The sequence below is a fragment of the Micropterus dolomieu genome, linkage group LG21 (assembly GCF_021292245.1).
Source record: "Micropterus dolomieu isolate WLL.071019.BEF.003 ecotype Adirondacks linkage group LG21, ASM2129224v1, whole genome shotgun sequence".
Taxonomy (NCBI): Eukaryota; Metazoa; Chordata; class Actinopteri; order Centrarchiformes; family Centrarchidae; genus Micropterus; species Micropterus dolomieu.
In genome coordinates, this window is record NC_060170.1 from 8,923,393 (window position 1) to 8,946,024 (window position 22,632).

The 22,632-nt window shown below is 39.9% G+C and overlaps 1 protein-coding gene across 1 annotated transcript; it reads left to right on the forward strand.

Annotated features, from left to right (window-relative positions):
• Positions 1-12,151: 12,151 nt before the first annotated feature.
• On the forward strand, positions 12,152-21,418 carry tmem175 (transmembrane protein 175). Its single transcript, XM_046035590.1, has 10 exons — positions 12,152-12,447; positions 13,905-13,943; positions 14,144-14,241; positions 14,368-14,419; positions 15,105-15,140; positions 15,260-15,343; positions 16,875-17,039; positions 17,502-17,580; positions 17,730-17,865; positions 18,879-21,418. The coding sequence occupies exons 1-10, from the start codon at positions 12,244-12,246 to the stop codon at positions 19,549-19,551; spliced, it is 1,566 nt and encodes a 521-aa protein (XP_045891546.1). The 5' UTR covers positions 12,152-12,243; the 3' UTR covers positions 19,552-21,418.
• The last annotated feature ends 1,214 nt before the right edge of the window (positions 21,419-22,632 follow it).

Below are 22,632 nucleotides of genomic sequence, written 5' to 3' on the forward strand. Positions count from 1 at the left end.
GTTCCAGAGTTAGTGGTCATACGAGCTCATGGAGCTGGAGCTGTAGGTTGCGCAGTGCAGTGTGTATTACAGAAAGTGCTTTTACAGTCATGAAGTAAAAGTCTGTACAAGCTGATTTTCATGCCATAGGGAAATGATACAAAAAACAATGGTGCGGTAATATACAACCATGGTATCCTATGACGCGACTTCTTTGTTCACCTGCATCCCCACTATAGAGGCAGTAGAAACCGTAAGGAAACATCTTACACAAGACCACACCATGGACAACAGAACTAGCCTTAGCCCTGACCAGATCTTCAAATTACTCGACCTCTGTCTAAACACCACCCATTTTCAGTACAACGGAGGATTCTGCAGTTCTACAGACAGAAGCATGACTGTGCCATGGGTTCACCGGTATCCCCAATTGTGGCGAACATCTACATGGAAGAAGTGGAGAGCAAAGCCCTCAACTCCTTCAGAGGAATAGCACCGAGCCACTGGTACAGACATGTGGACGACACCAGGGTCAAAATTAAAAGCCAGGAAGTGCAAGCCTTCACAGAACACATCAACTCTGTGGACAGTAATATCAAGTTCCCACGAGAAGATGTTCACAACAACAGTTTGGCCTTGAACATTGAAGAGGACAGGAGCCTGCAACTTAGTATTTACAGAAAACCAACACACACAGACCAATACCTACTCTTCGATTCACACCACCCACTGGAGCACAAGCTAGGGGTCATGAGAACACTGCACCACAGAGCGGAAAACATACCAACAAGCGCCCAAGCCAGAGAGAAGGAACCCTAATGGACCTTTGTGAAAACAGCCACAAGATCCAGGAAGAACAAAACTACAGGGAAGGAGGAAAAGAAGGTCAAACGCAACAACATTATGATTCCATACGTGTCTGGAGTATCAGAGAAACTCAGGAGGATTTTCAACTAACACAACAGCCCTGTGTTTTTTAAACCCAAGAACACGGTAAGACAGACGCTGGTACACCCCATAGACCGCACACCCAAACACAAGAAAAGCAATCTAGTGTATGCGGTCCAGTGCAGTGAGGAATGCACAGATCTGTATATTGGGGAGACTAAACAACCACTACACAAACGCATGGCTCAACACAGAGGTGCCAACTCCTCAGGTCAAGACTCTGCAGTCTACTTACATCTGAAGGACAGAGGACACTCGTTTGAGGACCACCAGGTGCACATTTTAGACAGAGAAGATGGATGGTTTGAAAGAGGTGTCAAGGAAGCCATCTACACCAGGGTTGAGAAGCCGTCATTGACAATGCGGTCCTTTCATCACTTCCAAGGAAACTCAACAAACGTAACCTATTGGCCTCAGGTGAAGATGCCAACGATGGTCGTTCAGTCTTGGCCACGGGTAGTCCTAATGACCATAACGACTGTCGTTACAACAGCCAGGAACACTAGAGAACCAGCGATATCAACTAGGCAAACGACCCCACTGAGGTTAAATAGCTGAGTTTCCCTACCAGTCAGTCAGAACTGAAGAAGTCCTTTGGATAGTATCTTCTACTAAGTCCAGTTGCCCTTGACTTTAACCTTCTTTGGATATTATAGTATGCTTTGGAAAATAGTTAGCAGCAATTTAAAGTACATGTATTTGTAGTGTGTTCTTTAATCTGCTACACATTTGAGGAATTATCTGGATCTAAAATGATCAAACAAAGATATTTAGTATCCATTTTATGATTGACTGTCACCTTGGCTGTTTCAGTCAGATACAATGTCCTGTAAAACTTTTATGATGTAATACCCAGTTCAAGAAATTTTATCATTTGGACAGTTTGATAGTTGTAATAACTGGTCATCACTGGTTCTGTGATGAAATCTGACTTTCTGGTTCTCACTTCCAGAGTCTCTGATTAATGGCAGAGATTTATAATCACACCTCAACAGCTCTCACATTTCATATTAGAAAGTGACATAATGAGGATGGAAAGGTTTACCCAGTCAGACCACGGCTGAGCACCAACTTGACCAGAACATAAACGAAGAGATGAACTGAAATACAGAGCAGCAATTTAGACAGAAATGAGTCAATGGAGTCATTTAGGAGGAAACGATTCATTAATATTCGTCATAACTGCATAATACAATGAATTTTTAAATTTTCTTTGCCTAGGCAAGACCTAGTGAACATAAAGGTCTTTTTTTAACCCTTAACAACTTGCTTAAAGGCACATCAGCAGCAGTTGTGTTCTGTCATTTATTCCAAATTGTAAATAAATGATCTTTAGGTAGTTATTTCACTTATAGCAAATGATTCTACATTTACATTTATTGCACAAACCAAATGTAAATAGGTTGATTTGAAGTGCATACTCATGGGTTTCTCAATACTATTTGCATGAAATGAAGCTCAGCGTAAGTTTAACCAGGAAGATGTTATGTTTCACTAATCCCCACCCCCATCATACAGTCTCTTTCTATCATCCTGCATTCTAGCAGCTGACTATGGGCGTTCACACTTTAGATCAAACTTTAATCCCGTTCAGAAGAAGTTCAGCAGAGTCTAAACTCCATCGGAGACCCCGGGGTCTAGGGTCTAATTGTCAAAGACTTGTATCACATGTCAATAAATTATTTTTATAGCTTTTCATTCAATTAGTCTTTTTCACTACACAAAATCAACCAGTGCATAGTATAATACTAATTACGTCCATTATGTCTGCAGAGTTATATGTTAGAAGAGGTTATTTTGCTGTTTTGTACCAACACAGGCAGTTGGGAGAAGAAAAAGACCAGCGTGCATGTGATAAAAACAGACTCCTGAGGTAGCTGATGTCAGAGACAGCGACAGTTCCTCTGAACTGAAGTGTGTTAGAAAGTAAAAATGTGACACCAAAGTGAAATGTTGCTTTAATTTCCTAAGTGACACCGCAGTTCATCATCACTTCAGTCACTAATTGGGCTAATGATGACAGGATCCTGAGTAATATCTGTATTAGTATGTGTCACCTCTTATCGCATCGCCTCACAGCAGAACAGTTGCCAGTGAACATCACCTGAAGCATTTGTACTCCTCATGTGACCTCTGAAAGTTGAGACGGGGTTTCTGGTTTGTGGTTACAACCCCATCCTGATATATCTTTTTAAGTATCAAGTATTCATCCTCTGTTGTTTGCTTACATGCTTCTTCACAGAGAACGGAGGCATCTTGAGTTCATGGTGGGTACAATGGATTCTAATAGTGACAAGTCAAAGTATCAAGCAGTATTTGATGCCGTCTCTTTGACCATATGCTATAAAAATGCACACAACAGATTTGATATGATGTCTCAATTGATGTCACTATACAGGCATTTGTAACACTGAAATTGATTCTTCTGTGTCTGATGTAATCTGCTGTGAAGCTACTGACTCAGTGCCCAACACAAGAGATTTAAACATTTTGGACTGCTTTTGAGTGACACTCGTGGCTGTTGTATGACAGCAGCATGTTTGTACTAAGCCAATCTTTTGGCCTTCGCCAATCTTTTTGGTTTGGTCTTCAATTCTGTATTTCTAGATAAATATGCCATAACAGTTCATTCATCCTTGTTTTTCCCTATTTGGAAGCAACGGCTGGTGTATTATTTGTAATCTTCAGCACCCGTTGTGTTCTGGTAAGTTGGTCAACGGAGTATGAGGTAATTAGTATGTAAGTATATGGTAATGTCAACTTGTGAAGTTTGGAAATTTAGCGTGACCACCACGTCTAATTTACCAGATATTTGCACTCAGCTGTTCATCAGTCATCAATATCACATGATCTTGAGTGACGAAAAAAGCCACAGTGAGATGTAAATAATACATACAGTCCTCTGTTACCTGCCTCAGCTTGCACATTTTGATCACCACGGGCTGTTAGAAAGTTTACATTTTGGTCCGTTTCACCATAGGTTTTGGTGTCTGTGAGGTTAGACTGTTTGATTTGGGGACAAGGAGCAGCACCTGAGCTGGGTCACAGCATGTGTATGTTAAAATGCGTTTGCCCTGTAATAAACTGGCGATCTGACAGTGTGTATTCAATATATCCCCCCATGCGTGCTGGGACAGGCTTCTGTCTCTCATGACCCTAAACAGGATCAGTGAGTATCAATAATGGATGGATGGATATTTTAGTTTCACAGTTTCCACATGGGCCCACAGTCTCTTATGAAATACACTGAAAAGGATAGTGTGGATGAAAAACATTTGACTGAAAACTGGACATGGACTACAATAACCCTGTGTTTTTTTAGTGTGTGTAGTGAACTGTGGTCATAACAGGGTTGCTGAAGGAAGGTGCCACTGTCAGCAGGCCTGTTACATCTGACAGAATTTATTAAGTCAAGGTGATGAGCTGCAAATCCAGACAGCAGGGGTTGTGATGGCAGCCACTTCTCCTGTCAAAACTGATTAAGGTATCAGGGCTCATGTCTGGGGAAGGGAAGGCTGGGTTGTGGGAGGACAGTCAACAGTACGACTACAATGTCCCAGACTCAGTAATGTCTCAATAATGGAATGTGAACACTCAGGTGGAGATGACAAGAGGAGGAGAGGAAAGGGGGGAAAGGGGTCAGGAGGATGGGATGAGGAGGGGAAAATGAGAAACAAAGAGTGATGTGCTATCACCGAAATGGCTCTTCAACAGACGGGCTTCCACCTGGGAGTCTCTCCAGGGAAATGGCTTTTGATGCGATGTCAAAACTGAGTAAAGGGCAGTAGGCCAGGAGATCCCTTTCACTACTTTTCCTGAGGCAGTTTGGTGGTGTCTGATGTTTTGGGAGGTACATTTTAGTGGTTTTCCTCCAGTAAATTTGGTGTTTCTGGTGGCCTGCTTTGCTTTGCTGATGTGGTTTTGTGGTCAGTGATGTTTGTGGGAAGGGTACTGTGGTGGTCTATGCTATTTGTTGTTATTTTAAGGCCTCGTTTGGTATTCTCAGATTATTAAATGTTTCCGGGAGAGACTATTGTGGAGATTTCAGATGCTTTTGGTGTTCGAAGGTCACCGGGGTCACTTTTTGGTGACTTAACACTGTTGGGTTTTTTGTGTCTTGTGGTGGTTTCTGATGTTTTGGGGAATGGCAGTTTTTTAGTCTGTGATGTTTTTAGGAATACTGCGGTAGAGGTACCTGGTGATTGTGGTGGTTTTATGATATTTTTGTTGGGTGTCTGATGTTTTTGGATGGGTTTTTTGGAGCTTTCTGATGTTTTGGTGGTGTGATTTGGGGGTCATATTGTAGTCATCTCCATCACTGTCTTTGGTTGGTTAGTTTGGTGGTATGTGCTATTTTTGCTCACATGATTATTATAATTATAGTTTGTTATGTTTTTGATGTTATGATTTGCTTGTGAATGAGCAAGGCATTCAAACAATGAATCCTTCACTGACCCCGTTGGCACCAGTAAAAAATAATTTGAATGTATGTGTTTAATGACATTGGCATTAATTAGTACAGTTTATGTTCCAAAAATGTGATGTGGGGCTAAAGTATGAACATAAATAGAGAACTGGTGGGCTAAGCTACCAACCAGAGATATAGAAGGAATTAAAAGGAAAACAGCAGCCTGCATTAGCAATATTTCATCATTCAGACTGCAAGATGTATTGATTATCTCAGTCCACACTGCTCCCATCACTGATTCAATGATTTCACGAAAACACTCATCCATTCTGAGCAGCGTGTCCTGAAAATACTCATAGCAAAAGAAGCTTAGCAGTGTTGAGAGGCTGTGCTGCATGTTTACCTCCTGTTTTACATGGCAGCTGGCTGAGAGCAAAATAATCCCCAACTCATTCAACATGTAGTAGATTTGGTGACAGTCAGGAGAACAGTGTGCTTTTTAAGTGCTCTTTAGTGAAGAAAATGACACTGTTTTACTTTTGCTCATATGAGTAGGGTCATAAAGTGTGTGATATTACAAACGTGTTGTTTGTTTTTCAGCTCGTCCAGACGTGTGGCGTCCCAAATGTTCCACCACATATTGGGAAAATAAGCTTGAATTAATCTGCAGTCTGGAGGAAGGAGTTAAGCCATGAAATCCACAATCTGCATTGTGTTATGTAACTGTCTATTCACTGGTGGAGGTTAGTTTTTTTTTCATTTACATATTCCATATAAATCTACCATACAGGAAGTTATTGGCAAGTGGTTCCAACCTGGGGGTCAGTCAGGATTGCTCAAGACAAATCTTAGTAGTCACCAGATGATTAAAGGAGACAACAAAAGCACCTCTGTTGTCCTTTACAGTTCAGTAATTTCCGAATCATTTCCTTACAATTTCTTGGTCATTACCTGGAAAGATATGTGTAATTTGGAACAAATTAAAATTTTGGAAAAATAAAATAAAAATGTTTTTTGTATATCTGTATACATACAGGTGTTAAGTAATGAGTCAAAGCAACAAAAATCTCTTATTTTGTTGAACAAATTATACGGAATATTCCAACTAATTGCCAGACAGTCTCTTTGTCAGTACACAGCACGGCAATCTAACATGCAAAACAAAATGTGCCTGGGTAAGCATATATTTCAATCATACACTGTATAAAAGAAGTGGACATGGTCACCGTGACGTCACCCATTGGTTTGTGGACTACTGTTTTGAAGTCTTGAGTTTGGCATTTTGGCTGTCGCCATTTTGTTTTTTTGGAACCAGAAGTGACCATATTCAGACGAGAGGGTTGAGCTAGCTAGCTTGGTTAGCAAGATGCATCTGTAATTCACATTAACTGTGATATTAAGTTGGGATGCTAATTTGGCTAGCGAAAAACAGAATTAAAACAAAATGTAAACAAATAATGCTGACTCCTAAGAGTGTCTTTTACTACAATCGAATGCTGAACAAGACATTTTTAGGCAATCAAAATGTTACTTTCATGAACTGAAAACACGCTGAGTCAAAGTTCTTAAATAAAAACACAGACAGCCCCAAAAACCAAGTTCATGGCTAGTTAAATGTACACAGTTCAGTGGATTCGATTTACCTCTATCCAGACTGACAGGTCGCTGTGATAACGACTTGTCAGTCACAAGTTAGCCATGCCCTAAAGCATACCCTGCTTTATCATTAATTTTATTCTAAATGAGACTGTAATTTACTAAATGAACATCATGCTGTACTGAAGAAGACTTGAAACTAGTAACAGAGACCATAAACTCATTAGGAAAGTGAAGTAATAAATAAAGTGAGGAGGGTCATTTTGTCATTGACTCCAAGTGCAATTTATATATATAATTTACATTAGCAGAGCGCTAAACCAGAAGTTAGCCTGCTCGGCCATTAAAAGTCAACACAGTGGACGCTGTAGCACTACTGCCGACTAGCATTTGGGGGTGTAATTGTAGAATGAATGACACACCTACGCACAAGTATAAATGCATGGCTACGTGCGTAGCCTATGGCGTAGGTACGCACTTAGACCCTACGCAGGGGTATAAATGGGCCTTTAGTTTTGCAATCAGTGGAGTCGCCCCCTGCTGGTCGTTTGAAAGAATGCAGGTTCATGGCACTTCCACATTGGCTTCACTTTTCAGACACGGATGTTGCCTAAGTTTCCAATAATAAATTAACAACTATATTCTAACCAAAATAAATATTGTATTTTATTTTATTTTTTATAATTAGTATCACATTACAGAGGACACTTCTGAGGTATTAGGAAATTAAAAGGCCAGGAACCGCTGGTGTAGGATGTTCAAAGATCATTAAAAAAAGTTTGTCTTATATTCCACCAATTTAATGTTAAAGAAGCTATAATCGACTATCTATTAATAATAACAAATCAGTATTTTATTTATAATAACAATGTACCATCACAAAAGTTGCTCCGTATCTGCTGGATGTGTGAATAAGCAACAAGTTCTGACATTTTGAGGAAGTAATGAAGCTGCTGTTTGCACAACTTAGCTGTGAATATTTCTGTTATTTCCTTAAATATAAAATATTTAAGAGTGAAACACGGCATCCCCATTTCACTCAAATGGCACCTTTTGGCAAGTGTTAATGTAAGGGCTGATTTGACTTGCCTGTCTCAATGATTTCCTCACAAACACCTCAGTATGGGGTAGCTGGTAGCTCTTAGTTGCTAGGCTACATTTGCATGCAGTGAATGACGTCTCACTCATTAAATATGTCTTTTGGAGACAGTAAAAGGGGGCTTTTATATCAGCTGTTCGCTTCAGCGATCACTTCCCTTTGTGCTGTCTTGACTGGTTTGCTTGATTGTAATGTAACTAACTGGACAAGATGAAAAGCCTACAAAGACAAATGATCTCCTTGGTACAAAACTGTGTAAAATACAAACCCTACAAGGCAGAATTGGAGTGTCATAGACTTTATTAGATGAGAATTTCAGTTGATTAAAGGGTTCATCAAGGACTTTTTATAACATCTTTCAACCCACATGCCTAGCATTTTTTTTTTATTTAAAGCTGCATTTATCATTATCTTTATATTAACAACGGATCAAATGACAATGTTTAATGTAAAACCAGTCTCTCGTAGTGACAAACGTATGTAGAGATCCCCACTCTGCAGTTCCCTTCAACCCTTGTGTGTGTTTTGGGGTATTGTTTTGGTGTTCTGGCCCGCAAACTCCACAGCCGTATTCCCACCGCAGCTGACAACTGTTATCAGTGAAAATGCTCAGATGAACATGCTACCTGGCCAGCAACAAAATGCAAACAGTATAAAGATAGCCACTCGCTGGTGAACATGGTGGTGCATTTAGCAGCTCAAGGGCCATATCTTTTTTTCCACAGTTGGTATAGAACCACAGAGTTAAAGGAAATTGAGTTTTTGAGATTCATTAGGTGGTCAGAAGAAGCATAATTCGGATGTGCAAATATGCTTGCCAACATATATATGCCTTACAATGTGATAATGTCAATAATGTGTTTTTGTTTTTTTTAGGCAGACCTTTGGTTTTACACCCTAGGTTTTCCATTGATGCCCCTCCTGGTTTTAACATCATCTCATCTTTAACATCATCATCATCTTCAGCAGCAATGCTGAATTGTCTTGGATCTATTCTCAGGGAGTACTGTAGACAGTTATTATCATACAGAAAAGACAAATGGGTGTATTTCAACACAAATCAAACAAAAAAGAGAGTATAGAGTTAATTTAAGGAGACACAAAGGTATGGAAGGAATGAATTCTGCAGTGGCTGTTTCTGAATTTAAATTGTCTTCATAATTCACACACAGGGAGTTTCAAAAGCAGAGTGCAGGCCAGAAGGTGAGTATTGAATGTGCCTGCTAAGCTGGAGCATTAGCAGTGAACCCCTACAGCTGTTCTACAGTCATTTTTTGATGCTAAAATCTGACTTATTGTCCTTTTAAAATGCCTGATTAACAAGTGGATCCTGGTGCATCAGTGGAGAGACTTAGCACTAATATGCATGAGGACTCATGGAAAAGGACGCCAGGATGCAGAGACATCATTAGGAGAGACAGCCCAAGGTGCTGCCTAAGGCACGGGATGCACTGGTCGAACCTGGGTATAAGGAGACTGGTGGAGAAATGCCGGGACCGAAACCATACTCAAGACTCGCCCCAGGCTTTGCCTCACTGTCCTTGACCCCTGACTCCCAGCACTCCTGAGGCTGACAGGGCCAGCAGCAAAGTGTCAACACAAGAGGGGATGAAGCAAGGAAGCGATACAGGGAGGAGGAAGAACGTGATCATGTGTATTAAAAGGTATTTTTCCTCACTTCTGCCAATAAATATTTCAATGTCACCCGTATTTACTTTGTTTTTAGTGGGAACTAATCCTGTTTCCAAGGTTGTCCTAGCTTGAAAACAGTTCAGTATATCGCAACAGAGAATGGTAGACTAATGTAATGTATGTGAATAATATACTTATTCCCTTTATTTATTAACTTGTGCCCTTACTCATAATAACATAGGTGCTCCACCCTTGTTTTTAATGAATGTTCTGCAGTCTTCTGCTAATGGACAGCTGGGAAAAAAGAAAGGGAATAAATTGTAACCTGGATAGAGTTATAGGACAATTGAGTTCTCACACAGAAAAGAGCTGAGTCTCCTAACTTCTTCAACTTCAGTATAATGTCACCCTCCAGAGGCAGAAGAGGGCTTCACATGTCTAATTGCACTTACTATACATACTATAAAAAACTATAACTATACACTCTCTGTGTGTGTGTGTGTGTGTGTGTGTGTGTGTGTGTGTGTGTGTGTGTGTGTGTGTGTGTGTGTGTGAATATGTGTACACAAATATCAGACTACAACAAATCGCTGTTTCAGTTTTTTTGCAAGCGTGTCATGCATCACTGAGATATGTCTACCGTTTTTAAAAATCAGGGACTCTCACTACACTCCCTGGATGTGGAAGCTGATCTGATTGTGTTGCTACTCATAATTTAGTATGTGTAGCTGACCTCAAACTCAAAAAAAGTGTAGTTGTCTTTATTTTGGCTTTTCTTACAGATGTACACAACTCACATAGGGACACAAGTGTATGCTAAGAGCTGTAGAATGACAGCAACATAATCACTTTAAGCAGGAATGCAGTGGAGGCTGCAATGTTGTGAATTCAGTTAACCTTCTTTTCAAATTTGTAGTACATGTGAAATTATAAGTAGATGTCATTTACTGAGATACTCCTATCATGTATTTTACGTCATATATTATGATTGCTTGGCTTTCACTCCAACCAAACACTGCAACAGCTGATACCACTGTATAATTCAGGTGGCACAGGAACGCTGAATAAAAAGATGAACAATTTACAATAATTATACAAATGACTTCCTGGCAGGTGTAGAATTACAGACATGCTGGTGGCATTTGTCTGCCTGAATGTAAATGCTGTGTCAGATTTGATCACGTGCACTGCAACCTGGTGTTGACCACACAAGTATTCTTAAGTAAACAAACAAACAAAAAAGGCTCTGATGTGACCAATGCACATATTCAAAACACAAACACACCGCTACTGTCCCCCAGTGGCAGGGTCGAGGTATTACTTTACTTAGCACTAATCCCAGTTTCTCCTTTGTTGCGCCACATGCATTTCTCTTCTGTATCTATCTGTATAGTGAGTTGTTGTGCAATGCCTCCGCGAAATCTTCTCATGAGATACTATTACTTGTAAAGGTTTATTAAGATAATATCTTATTTGTTACTTGCAACATCCCTACTGTGCATCAAATGTATTTTGTATTGTAGGCCTATTATTCATACCTGTGTTACCTGCAAACAAGGCGTCTTTGAAACTCTGGGTTTCTTAGTAAACTCTGTTAAATGTGCTTTAAATGTGCATTCTTACAATTTACCCACGTCCAGATATATTTATCAGATTAAAGAGGAGATAAACGTGTGGAGGTCTCACTCCGTCCTTTTATCCAAGAACAAAACAGCAATCAAAAAATCTGCTGTAGGGAAAGGACACCTAGAGACCATGTGACCAAATGAGACCATCATCAAATAAATATTGCAGCTGCAAGTGTGACACCGCCAGCTAATTCTGATACCACGCAATTATAACGTGAATTTGTTCATTATATATGTAAACGAGACACAAACTGACATACATTTTTATTTTTTTATTTATTATATCTACAAATGTGTTAATTAAAGTGTTAAATGTGTTAAAGGTACTCTGATGTTGAGTTTGTGACTAGGCTAACACTATAGAGCAATATATTTTAAGAATGGGCCCTTGTTTTGTTTTACACATCCTTAATACAGCCATGATCTTGCGCACGAGGACGGTCCAGGATGCACACAATGTAATTTAAATTCCTGCCAATGGTCACACGATTCCACTGCCAAGAAACATAACAATGCAGGAAACAAAAAGACTGCTATCAAGCAATGATGGATGGGAGCAATAATCACAGCAGAACTCTGCAGTGCATTTTAAAGACAGACACAAAATGTGACAAAATTTAATTATTAAACAAAATTACACCAGTCCAAAACAAATCAAAAAATAAATATTGGCTTAAAAATCCAAAAGAAAGAAAGGACAACTGAATCATTATGTAATTAGTATTAGCAGAGAGGTTTTATATAGTAACACTACCTCGGATCCTTTTTTTTAAACCCACCAAGTGGTTACTCTTCCACCAATCAACGATCTTTGCTGACAACAGGAAAACAACCGGGCAGCTGCTTCCTGTTTCCCCGTCCTCAGTCAGCTGATAACAGTTGTTTGCAAACATCTCCATCCGGCGTGTGCATGGTCTCAGCTGCGTTCTCTGCGGTCCTGTAGCTCCTCCGCGATGGGGGACAACGATGACAGCGAGATCATAGAGCACCACGTCGACGAGGAGATGGAGAAGAAAGGCACGAGGAGCCACGCAGCCTCCTCCTCGTTCCTGGAGAGCGTCACTCCATCCGACAGGGAGGGCAACAGCGGCACCCAGTCCTCCCACAGACTGCTGGCCTACAGCGATGCCCTCGTCTCCATCATCGCCACCGTCATGGTAAGACACCCAGAACAAGATGCTGCCCAGTGGCCTGCTGTGTGGACTGCAGAGAAGCTGCAACCCAGAATCACTTTATTACCATACCCTGAGTTTAGTAAATATGTTGCGCAATCGCATTGACTGAACTTTGATTTTCTTAATTTTACCACTTTATACTATACTATACTACATTTCATATTATACATTTTATAATGTATTATTCATATTATACATTTCATAGTATACTATACTCCTGTGGAAGTATACCATTCTACCTCAGTATCTGACAGCTGCTGTTAGTGTTGCATAATGTGGCCTGTTTGTTATTTGACAGGTTTATCTTTAACCTACAAAACATATAATGGACTTAGACAACATAATGAATTGTAATAGATAAAACTACCAAGAGTGGAAAAACATAAACCTGCTGTTTACACACTAATGGATCAGTGATACTAATCCAATAATATCATATTATAGCACTACAAAAGGTGCCATTTTCTCTGCGTAATGAGTATTTTTTACTTTTGATTACTGACAATACTTTCATTATTTTACTTGGAGTATATTTACGGTGTTGTGTTGCTGAATGCTTCTTCCATCACTGAGTACACGTTGTAATCAGACAAACAGGGTTGATGGGATGAACAGTTAATTTGGCAAGTTCCAGACAAGTAAACGTATTGAATTTGAGATCATGTTAGAGCGGTTTGGTGAGTATTCAGTTGGAGTAAGACATTTTATGGCGTGGAAAGACAAATACTTGCTGACTTTTCCATGGACTATGACGTGCAATGCCACACAGAGTTAGTCAGCTATGCTGCAATTAAGTCTCACTGAAAGCAGGATTGTTGTATTTTTTTTACAAGATCAAGCCGAGATGAGTAAGGCAGACAAAATAATTACCACACACAGACAAGCAAAAATATTCACAAATATCATTAAAGATTTCAGGAAAAAGACCATTAAAGACCCCTGGAGAAATTTGTGTCTAAAATTTAGTTTGTTTTGCGGTTTGTGTGAGGAAATGTTTAAAAGTAACCTCTCCTGTTTCACTTAGAAGGTAAGGCAAGGCAGCTTTATTTGTATAGCACAATTCTTACACCCAGGCTGTTCAATGTGCTTTACAGGGTATACAAACATGGCAGAGGTAAAAATGTTTACAGTTTTTAAAAGTGCAAAAGTACTGGCGGGCTTACAAGAGATAAAAAAAAAAAGTAAAATAATAAATAAATACAATTAAATTAAAGAACATTCATTAACCACCACATAATAATATTCTTTTGACCAGACATCTTCAAAGTCAGAAAGTCCGGTAAAGTTTTTATATATTCGTAGCAGGGCCATTGACCCACAGAGACCAGTCTTACTGGTCAGTTGGGAATCTGGTCTCTACAGATCCTTAGTATCATGTGTCTTTCTCTGCACAGTTGATATTTCTCCTAATGCATTTTCCTTTATTTTCCTTTATTCAGATTTTACCCGTTGCCCATACAAAGGTGGAAGATAATGAGGTAATGTTTGATAATAGCAGTAGCTGTGTCACATGTCATTATTTTCTTCTTCATACTACTGTTTAGGTTTGCTTCAAGTTTGGGTTAAGGTCATCGAAACTCCAGTTACAGCTACTACCAATCTTTGCGGCAATACTGCGCACATGCAATGACTTTAAAATAGGCAACATGTTCTAAATATGTGTTCGTCCGTCTTGCAGGAGTTGAGGGAGAGTTTTCAGCTTCTGCTGACAACAAAGATTGCTGTTTACTTAATGACATTCCTGATTGTGACTGTTGCATGGGCTGCTCATATCAGGTGAGTTATTTTTATTATCACTCTTATTATATAGTATTATTAGTGTCATTATGGAAGTAGTAGTTTAACAGCATGTTTAAGGTTTATTATTTATCACTTCCTCCTTCTTTGTGATGGACTTCACAGATTATTTCAAGTGATTGTACGCATTGATGACTGCCTTGCACTGCTGAATCTTGTAAGTAGAGTATCAGCGAGATCACAGCGTGTTTAATAACATGGCATTATTTGAGAGCGTTAACTGAAGTCTATCTTCAAGAAGTAATCATTTTGAGTATCTTGAATATTTCATTAAGAAGTTTTTTTTATAGAAGTATGTATGTACCCAATATGTTTTTTTACCTCACAAATGGATGCTAGATGAATATTCTTCTTTTGGGTTACATTGAACCTACATGTCTACGTTCCATATGGAGCACAGAACAGGGCTGAGATGTTCAAACACACAGCTGGACTGAGTCCCTGTATATTTAATGTCTTGTGCTTTTATTATCTCTCTGGTTTACAATTTAATTAGCCGTGGTCAGCTTGTTCTGTTAACCTTGATTAGTTTAAAATCCAACTTCAGCTAGCATGACAAAGGCTTAGGCATGCACATGAACTCATATTTGTGAAGGAAATCAGTTACCAGCATGCACTGATTTTTGTGGCACATATTGAATGTCTATCATAATTAACACTCAATAAAATATCAAGAATCCAGCCAATTTCCCTCTGTATGGAAGCCTGCTAAGAGAAAAGAGTGTCATGTCTTCAGTGCTGTTAATACTTTAAGTATTTTTACTTGTGAATGAAAGATGTTTTCTCTGCTGAGCATGTTTCCTTCTTTCTAATGTGAAGTTCTGCTTTCGGTTCTCTTTCAGGCCTGCATGATGCTGATAACCTTTCTACCGTACACAGTGAGTATGAGTCACTGCAGTGGCTAAGCGGTAGTTGATTCAATCACACTGTTTGCACAAATAAATGTTTAGTTGACTGATGTCATTGAAGCTCTGTAACGCACAGCGTATCTTTGCAGTTCTCTCTGATGGCGACCTTCCCTAAAAACGTCCTCGGGATTTTACTGTTCTGTGGTTGTGTGATGGTGATGGGCGTCATTCAGGTGAGGCAGTTACAGTGTTTTATTCCTTTTTTGTCCTTTTGGAGAACAACTGTTGCTTGTTAATGAAACACTACATATTTTCTTTTTTTCTAGTCGAACTATGCGGCTCAAAAGAATTTAGGGAACACTTAAATCACACATCAGATATCGGGGAACAAAATAGTTTAAAGTTCAAAATCTTTACTGTACATTGTATAATACGTTGAGAATAAAATGATGTAACAATGGTCAATGGAACCAAACATCACCAAGTGATTGAGGGCTGGATACAAAATCACACTGAAAATCCCAAAAATTGAAATCACAAGCTGAACTTTCATCATGGCGACTCATAATGTGACTCAGTAGTGTCTATGACCCCCATGTGCCTGTATGTACGTCTGCGTATGCTGCTGATGAGACGGCAGATGGCATCCTGGGGGATCTCCTCCCAGATCAGGACATCAGTGAGCTCCTGGACAGTCTGTGGCACTACTTGGCGCCATTGGATGCACTGATACGTAATGTCCCAGGGGTTCTCAATTGGATTCGGGTCTGGGGAACGTGAGGGGCAGTCAATGGCATCAATGCCTTTGTCATCCAGAAACTGCCTACACACTCTGGCCATATGAGGCCGGCTATTGTCCTGCACCAAGAGGAGCCCAGGACCACTGCACCAGTGGAAGGTCTGACAATGGATTTCACCCCGCTGCCTAACAGCAGTCAGGGTTCCGTTGGCTAACACATGGAGGTATGTGTGGCCATCCAAGGATATGCCTTCCCAGAAAATCACTGACTTACCGCCAAACCGGTCATGCTGGAAGATCTTACGTCTGACGTCTGTCACATGTGTTCCGTGTGAACCTGTTCTCATCTGTGAAGAGAACTAATGGCGTACCTGCCAATTCTGGCGTTCTCTTACGAATGCCAATTGAGCTGCACGGTGCTGGGCTGTGAGGACAGATCCTCATGAAGTCTGTTTCTGACAGTTTGGTCAGAAACACACCAGTAGCCCGCTGGAGGCCATTTGATAGTCTGACAGTGCCCCTTCTGTTCCTCCTTGTACAAACAAGCAGATACTGGTCCTGCTGCTGGGCTGATTCCCTTCTATGGCCTTGTCCAGCTCCCCTCAAGTAACGCCCCATCTCCTGGTATCTCCTCCGTGCTCTTGAGACTATACTGGGAGACACATCTAACCGTCTTGCGACGGCACATATGGATGTGCCAGCTGGTCTACCTGTGCAACACCTGTGTGTGGCCTGCAGGTACCGCCTCATGCTACCAGTAGTGACAAGGACACTAGCAAAATGCCAAACTAGAGAACAATCAGTCAGGAAGGATAAGGAGAGAACATTAGTCTGTGGCCACCACCGGCAAAACAGTTTCTTTTTGAGGGTTGTCTTGGTGTTGCCTATCCAGTGCACCAGTTGTCACTTTGATTTGAACCATTATTTATTTACAAACATGTGAGGGGTGTACTCACTTATTTGAAATACTGTATTTCAATTCTGTGTAATCACATACGTCATAATCCTACGTCTTGTTTCTCTAGTCGGTGATTGTGTTGTACGCCTTCAGCCGTCCCTTCCTGCTGAACGAGCAGATCCAGATCTCAGAGAACCAAACCTTCTACAAACACCACATCCTCAAAGTCATCATGCGGGTTCCCCTCATGTGCTTCTTCGCCAGCATCTTCTCCTTCATCTTCTTCCCGCTGGTAGGTGGCATTTACTCTTTTCTTCAACTGTTTCAGGATGCTACATTTACCATGTGAACAGTTGTGAGGGATCTGTTCATCTTGTAATATGTTTCAGGGCTGCAAATACTGATTAATTTATTATAGTTGAATATACTGATTAGTTATTTGATTAATCATTAAATTAAAATAAACTACTTCCTGGAGCTCAAGGTGTCATCGTCATATTTCTTGTTTGTGTGACCAATATTTTAAAACACAAAGATATTCAGTTTATGATTATATAAAACAGAGAAAATCTTCACATATGAGAAGCTGGAACAAGCAAATTTGGTGATTTTTGCTTGATTAATGGCAATTAACTGAGTAATTATTTCAGCACAAATTTCCCTTTGAGACAAGTCTTTCAAAGTTACATCAACCTCTGAACTCTTGCTGCTGTACACCTCTACTGTGCAGTGACATTTTCATTTTGTCTTTCAGTCTTACATGCTGTTGGCAATTGTCATCTTCCTGCCGTACATCTCCCAGAGTTTGAAGTGGTGTCGCAGCAAAGCAATAGGTAAGCACTTTATTTCCATCATGACAGATGTGAGAAACAAATCAAACATGTGCGGACCTCTGGCCAGAAACTCTTTGGGCGCTGATTTATTTCAGAATGACTTGTGTCATGTGCACCACCTTTTTAAAACCAAATCTTGTCCATTCCAGGTCAGGTGGAGGAGACTCCAGACTCCATGTTGTTTTACACCTACCTGCCTAACGAGCCCCTCAGTAAGGACAGAGTGGAAGCTTTCAGTGATGGAGTTTACGCCATCGTAGCAACACTTCTCATCCTGGATATATGGTTTGTTTCACTTTATTTCCTTGAATGGGTCGACATAGGGCAAATTAATATTTTCTATACACACTATTTTGTATAGAAAAGAGGTCAGACAGTGTTATAGTGTTAAATCACAAAGCTATGAGCTCACAAAGCTAGCACCAGGAGACCATGACCTTGTCGACTGGTATGAGGCCTCAGATTTTAGACGTTATGCTCCACCTCACACTCTAACAAGGATTATTAACTAGGAGATTGAAGTGGTGATGGAGTAGACGTAGCTTGGCCTTATAAATCACAAACTCTCCTGGGACCAACATGATTTTTTAAAAAGGGCAAATTTGCTTCCTTAGAAAACTGAACTTTTTTTAACAATGATGACAAAATTCTCACTTTATTTCACAATTCTTTTAAGTGTATCCTGTGATATTGTATGCTAAAAAAAATCATGGGGGAAAAGCAGGTTGACCTGTACCACCTGTACCTGACCAGGCTAACTGAGAAAGAAGATACACCCCATCCACTTTCAGTGGAGTTCCAGCCACTCCCTGCCGGTCGGAGGTAGAGATACCCCAGGATTAGAACCAACCAGGCAAAAACTCATTTATACCCAAGGCATTAACTCAATTAAATAAGATACGGAAGCCATGGAGAGCCATGTGAAATACATGGAGACAGAGGGGATGTGCAGGATACTCACTTTATTTTTTATAACAATTGTTGGAATACAGTTATTGACATTTTAAATGCCTGCCTGGACTATGACAACATATTTATCATGACTGCTACAGATAATTTCATTGCTTTTGTTTATCTGATCAGATTTATCTGCATCATATCTATTCTATACACATTGGATTTACTGTTTATGCACCAGTCAAAGGTCTCCATCAAGTAAAGCTACCATATTTTTATGTGTTATCTTGAAAATGCTGCTTTGAAATGGTCTGATCCAACACTTTCAAAGTTTAAAGTTCTTTAAGAAAAATGTGCTGAAAAACCCTTAACATTTGTCCTCTATGGTTATTTCCTTTTAGCGAAGACAACGTTCCTGACCCAACCGTTGTGCAGAACCAGTTTGGCGGTAGCCTGATAGCAGCTCTGCAGGTCTACGGCCCAGAGTTCCTCGCTTACTTTGGTTCCTTCGCCACAGTAGGCCTTCTTTGGTTTGTGCACCACTCGCTCTTTCTCCATGTCACCAAGACAACTCGCTTTATGGGCCTCCTGAACACATTCTCACTGGCGTTTGTTGGAGGTTTGCCTTTAGCCTACCAGCTAACACACGAATTCCCACACAACTCTCGCAACGAATTGGAAGCCATTCAGATTAGCTGTGTGATCATTTTCTTTGCTGGTATATTCCAGCTCACTATTTGGGTGGTTGCTCTTTACAGTGAACAGGAAACTCTGCATCCTTATGTACGATATGGCGGGCGTGAGCATGTGTTTATGCTAGCCAAGCTAGCTCTGTACCCCTGTGTAGCTCTGGGGACATTTTTCCTAACATGTATTTTGAGTAAATTTAGCGCCCAAATTTTCCACCTGATGGAGATTACAGTGCCTTTTGCTTTTCTTGTGTTGAGGCTGTTGGTGCGTGCCGGGCTAGCTTTGCTGCGACTAATTTTCTGTCCCGATAGGCCCGACCCGAGGTCTGTTGTAGAAGAGGAAGACGATGAGACAAGAGTGCCATTCAATGCCTTAGTCACCTAGCTAGCTTGAAGGGAAGTGGCGAAAAAAAAAACATGCTATCTGAGGAGTGAGGCATTATTGCTAAAATGCTTGGTCTCTGAAAGAGTTACAGTAAGGGTTTGAATAAGGAACAACATGGAAAAGATGACTGTTTTCAACATTTAAACTGGTTCCTGAGAAGGAATCAGTGCAAATGCGATTAGATGTGACCACGATGAAGGCGAAGTATGGAAGTGGACCAGAGCAATGAAGGATACTGACAGCCAAAGCCTATCCATTAATTTGATTTGTTAAACGACAACTTAAAATATATAATAATGCTAGTTTTGTTTAGCGAATAATCAACAAATCATCTTCAAGCATTCAAAAGCTAGCATTTAAATGACCCACACTAAGGTTCAGTGTTGCCAACTCCAAGTAGCATTTGGCCGTCCTAAAAGTCGTTAAATGATGTCATCACCTAATTTTGTTTTTAAGGTTTCCCGCTCACAGTAGTAGCAAAAGGTCCAAAATGAGAATGGCTATAATTCATGACTGAAGTTAGTTGGTTGTACTTTTCACCCTGAAAAGGTGCAGCCGAACATTTTTATTATAACAGATCAGTTTCTATGCCAGGTACAGGTGTGATGAACAGTCCGTCCAACTGCTATTGTTTGAATTCAGCCTATTTGTTCAGTCGCATTCAGTTGCAGAAATTCATATATGAGAGCTGATGGCTTAAGTATACTTTGTGTATGACAGGGGGTTATGACAGTTTTCTCAAATTTGTCTCCTTTGGCCCAAATATAACTGTTGGAGTTGACCTCTTACCAAACAAGCATGGGTGTAAGTCTGTAGTTTTTGGCACTTTAAACATTGTACTGACCAGGGATAGCTATACAATTTCACATTGCACTATTTTAAAATATTTTGATTCAGAGACTTGTGTGTAATGGCCACCCGAAAGTAAGTCTTCAAACATGTCGCAATGCTGTATTATCTCTGCTATTACCTTTTAATTGGAAAATTTTCAGGTTTTCTTGAACATTCTGTTATTAGAAAGTAATGTCAACTTAATGTTATCATTTAAAATTTTTGAGAGGTTTGTAAAAACAAGTGTAGTACATTTCTGCAACATAGTACTGAGATACTGAAAGGGGACCTATTATACTGCATTTCCAGACCTATATTGTAGTTCTGTGACTCCTCTATGGTACCTTTGCACAATTCAAAGGTCATGGCGTGTTTACCAGGAAGATGGGGCTGCGCGCTCCTTTGTGGGTGGGGCCGGTTTTCTGTGCCTGGAACAAATTACTATATAGGGAAAACCGGCACTGTATGACATCCTAAGGAGCCGTTAGTAGAAAATAACTGTTGAAACCAGAGCATTCAGAACAGGGGAAATCTGAGGTTTTGGCTCACAGGAGTTTCTTTTAAATACTTTTACCTCATTATTTGAAGCATTGGCCACATTTTACATATATATCTGATATTGAACATTATACATATGACAGAAAAAATGGGAAAGCATAATAGGTCCCCTTGAAGCTATTTATTTCACTGTAATGATGATGTGCTTTGCTATGATGTACAGTTATGTGTTTGATACTGAGTGAAAAGGGACACAAATCTGAAAGGCACTTTAATGGAAACCTGTAAGGTGATGGGGAAGGGTTAGATATATCGATAAGAATGTGAGCATGGGGCAGCTTCTAGATCTAAGCCCGGTTTGGTTTTTTACGTAGTCTCCAAATTCCGTTTGACAGATTTCTGTTCTCAATTCTTGGCTGTGGTCTGTTTTGTAATTGCTACATGAGTGCAAATGTCACACTGCAAAATCCTTTTTTTTTTAAATGTCTGTCAAGCTTTATTTTGTGAATAAATCTGAAGTTATTACTACAATGTGAAAGTGAATTCTCTGTCTTGTCATTATCAAAAGGGCGTGAAACATAATGAACAAAATGTAAGACATTTTTAAGAAAAAAAAAAACTTTATTCACCTTCATACAGTAAACAGCTTCACAATATCCCTAACAAGATGTATGTGTTTACTCCTATATTAACAACATACTTCCTCAGTATAATTTTTAATCTTTTCCACTCCAGAAGTTATAGATTTTCATTAGAAAACATTCCTGCTCAAAGCAAATCACACAAAATGATAAATTAAAAAGACGAGCAACCAAACATCTGCAGTGCATCATTTGACATTTGGCTCAAACTACCCCTTTCCTACCTTTACGTTTGTGTACCACAAGTATTTTACCTTTATAACTTGAATAAAAAATATACATTAGTCCACACAACAGCTTAGATCTTATTTGATCTATAACTGTAAAACCGCAGAGTCTCGAGGGTGCCAATGGAATAATACACTTCTTAATCAGATGCATTCAAGTGACACTGTACATTTATATATAATGACTGATGGTGTTAATTAGGGCTTTTTTACCAATATTGCGATTGCGATTAATTTTTAAGCTCTTTACCATCTGTATTCAAAATGGACAAGCAGTAAATCAGTGTATAGTATGACCAACACAATATTAGCTAGATAGAACTACACTGTTCTTTCTTGTGGGTCAGGCCTGTGTTATGATGAATTAGGTAGAATTATTATTATGAGCAATGCTGGAGAAGATATATCAAATTATAATAATATGAGAAAGATAATTTGAGTCAATTCATGGCATTAAATAATATGATATAATATCATAAGGTCGGCCTACCTGGTGGTTGAACCTACAGTTCAATCTCCAATAAATGAGTCTTTATCTCAGTTCAAATCTCGTAGGAGTTCATCTTTCTGTATCCCAGTAAGCAAACAAAAAATACTCAGTTTGAGGTTCAGTTCAAAAGTTGTACAACGAAAATGAAACCAAGTGACGCCTCTCGTTTTTAACAGATAAGCTTAGTAATTCTCCGACAACACCGCCCCCGCTGCCGGTGAGCAGCGCACGGGCTGTAACCAGGCTGGAACTCGGGCCAGACCGGGCCTCTTTCGGACTTGTACGTTTGGTTTGAAACGCCGTTTCACAGATATTTCCTGAGCTGACTGGTGGCTGTGTGTGTGACGCAGGCGCCGATCGCCACAACACGCTTACCTTACTGTACGTGTCTTTC

Bases quoted from the DNA above. Each gene is read 5' to 3' on its own strand.
- tmem175 (XM_046035590.1), top strand. From the start codon at position 12,244: ATGGGGGACAACGATGACAGCGAGATCATAGAGCACCACGTCGACGAG. The intron at 13,944-14,143 runs GTAATGTTTGAT...TCCGTCTTGCAG, and splicing joins CAAAGGTGGAAGATAATGAG to GAGTTGAGGGAGAGTTTTCA. The intron at 17,581-17,729 runs GTAAGCACTTTA...TGTCCATTCCAG, and splicing joins GTGTCGCAGCAAAGCAATAG to GTCAGGTGGAGGAGACTCCA.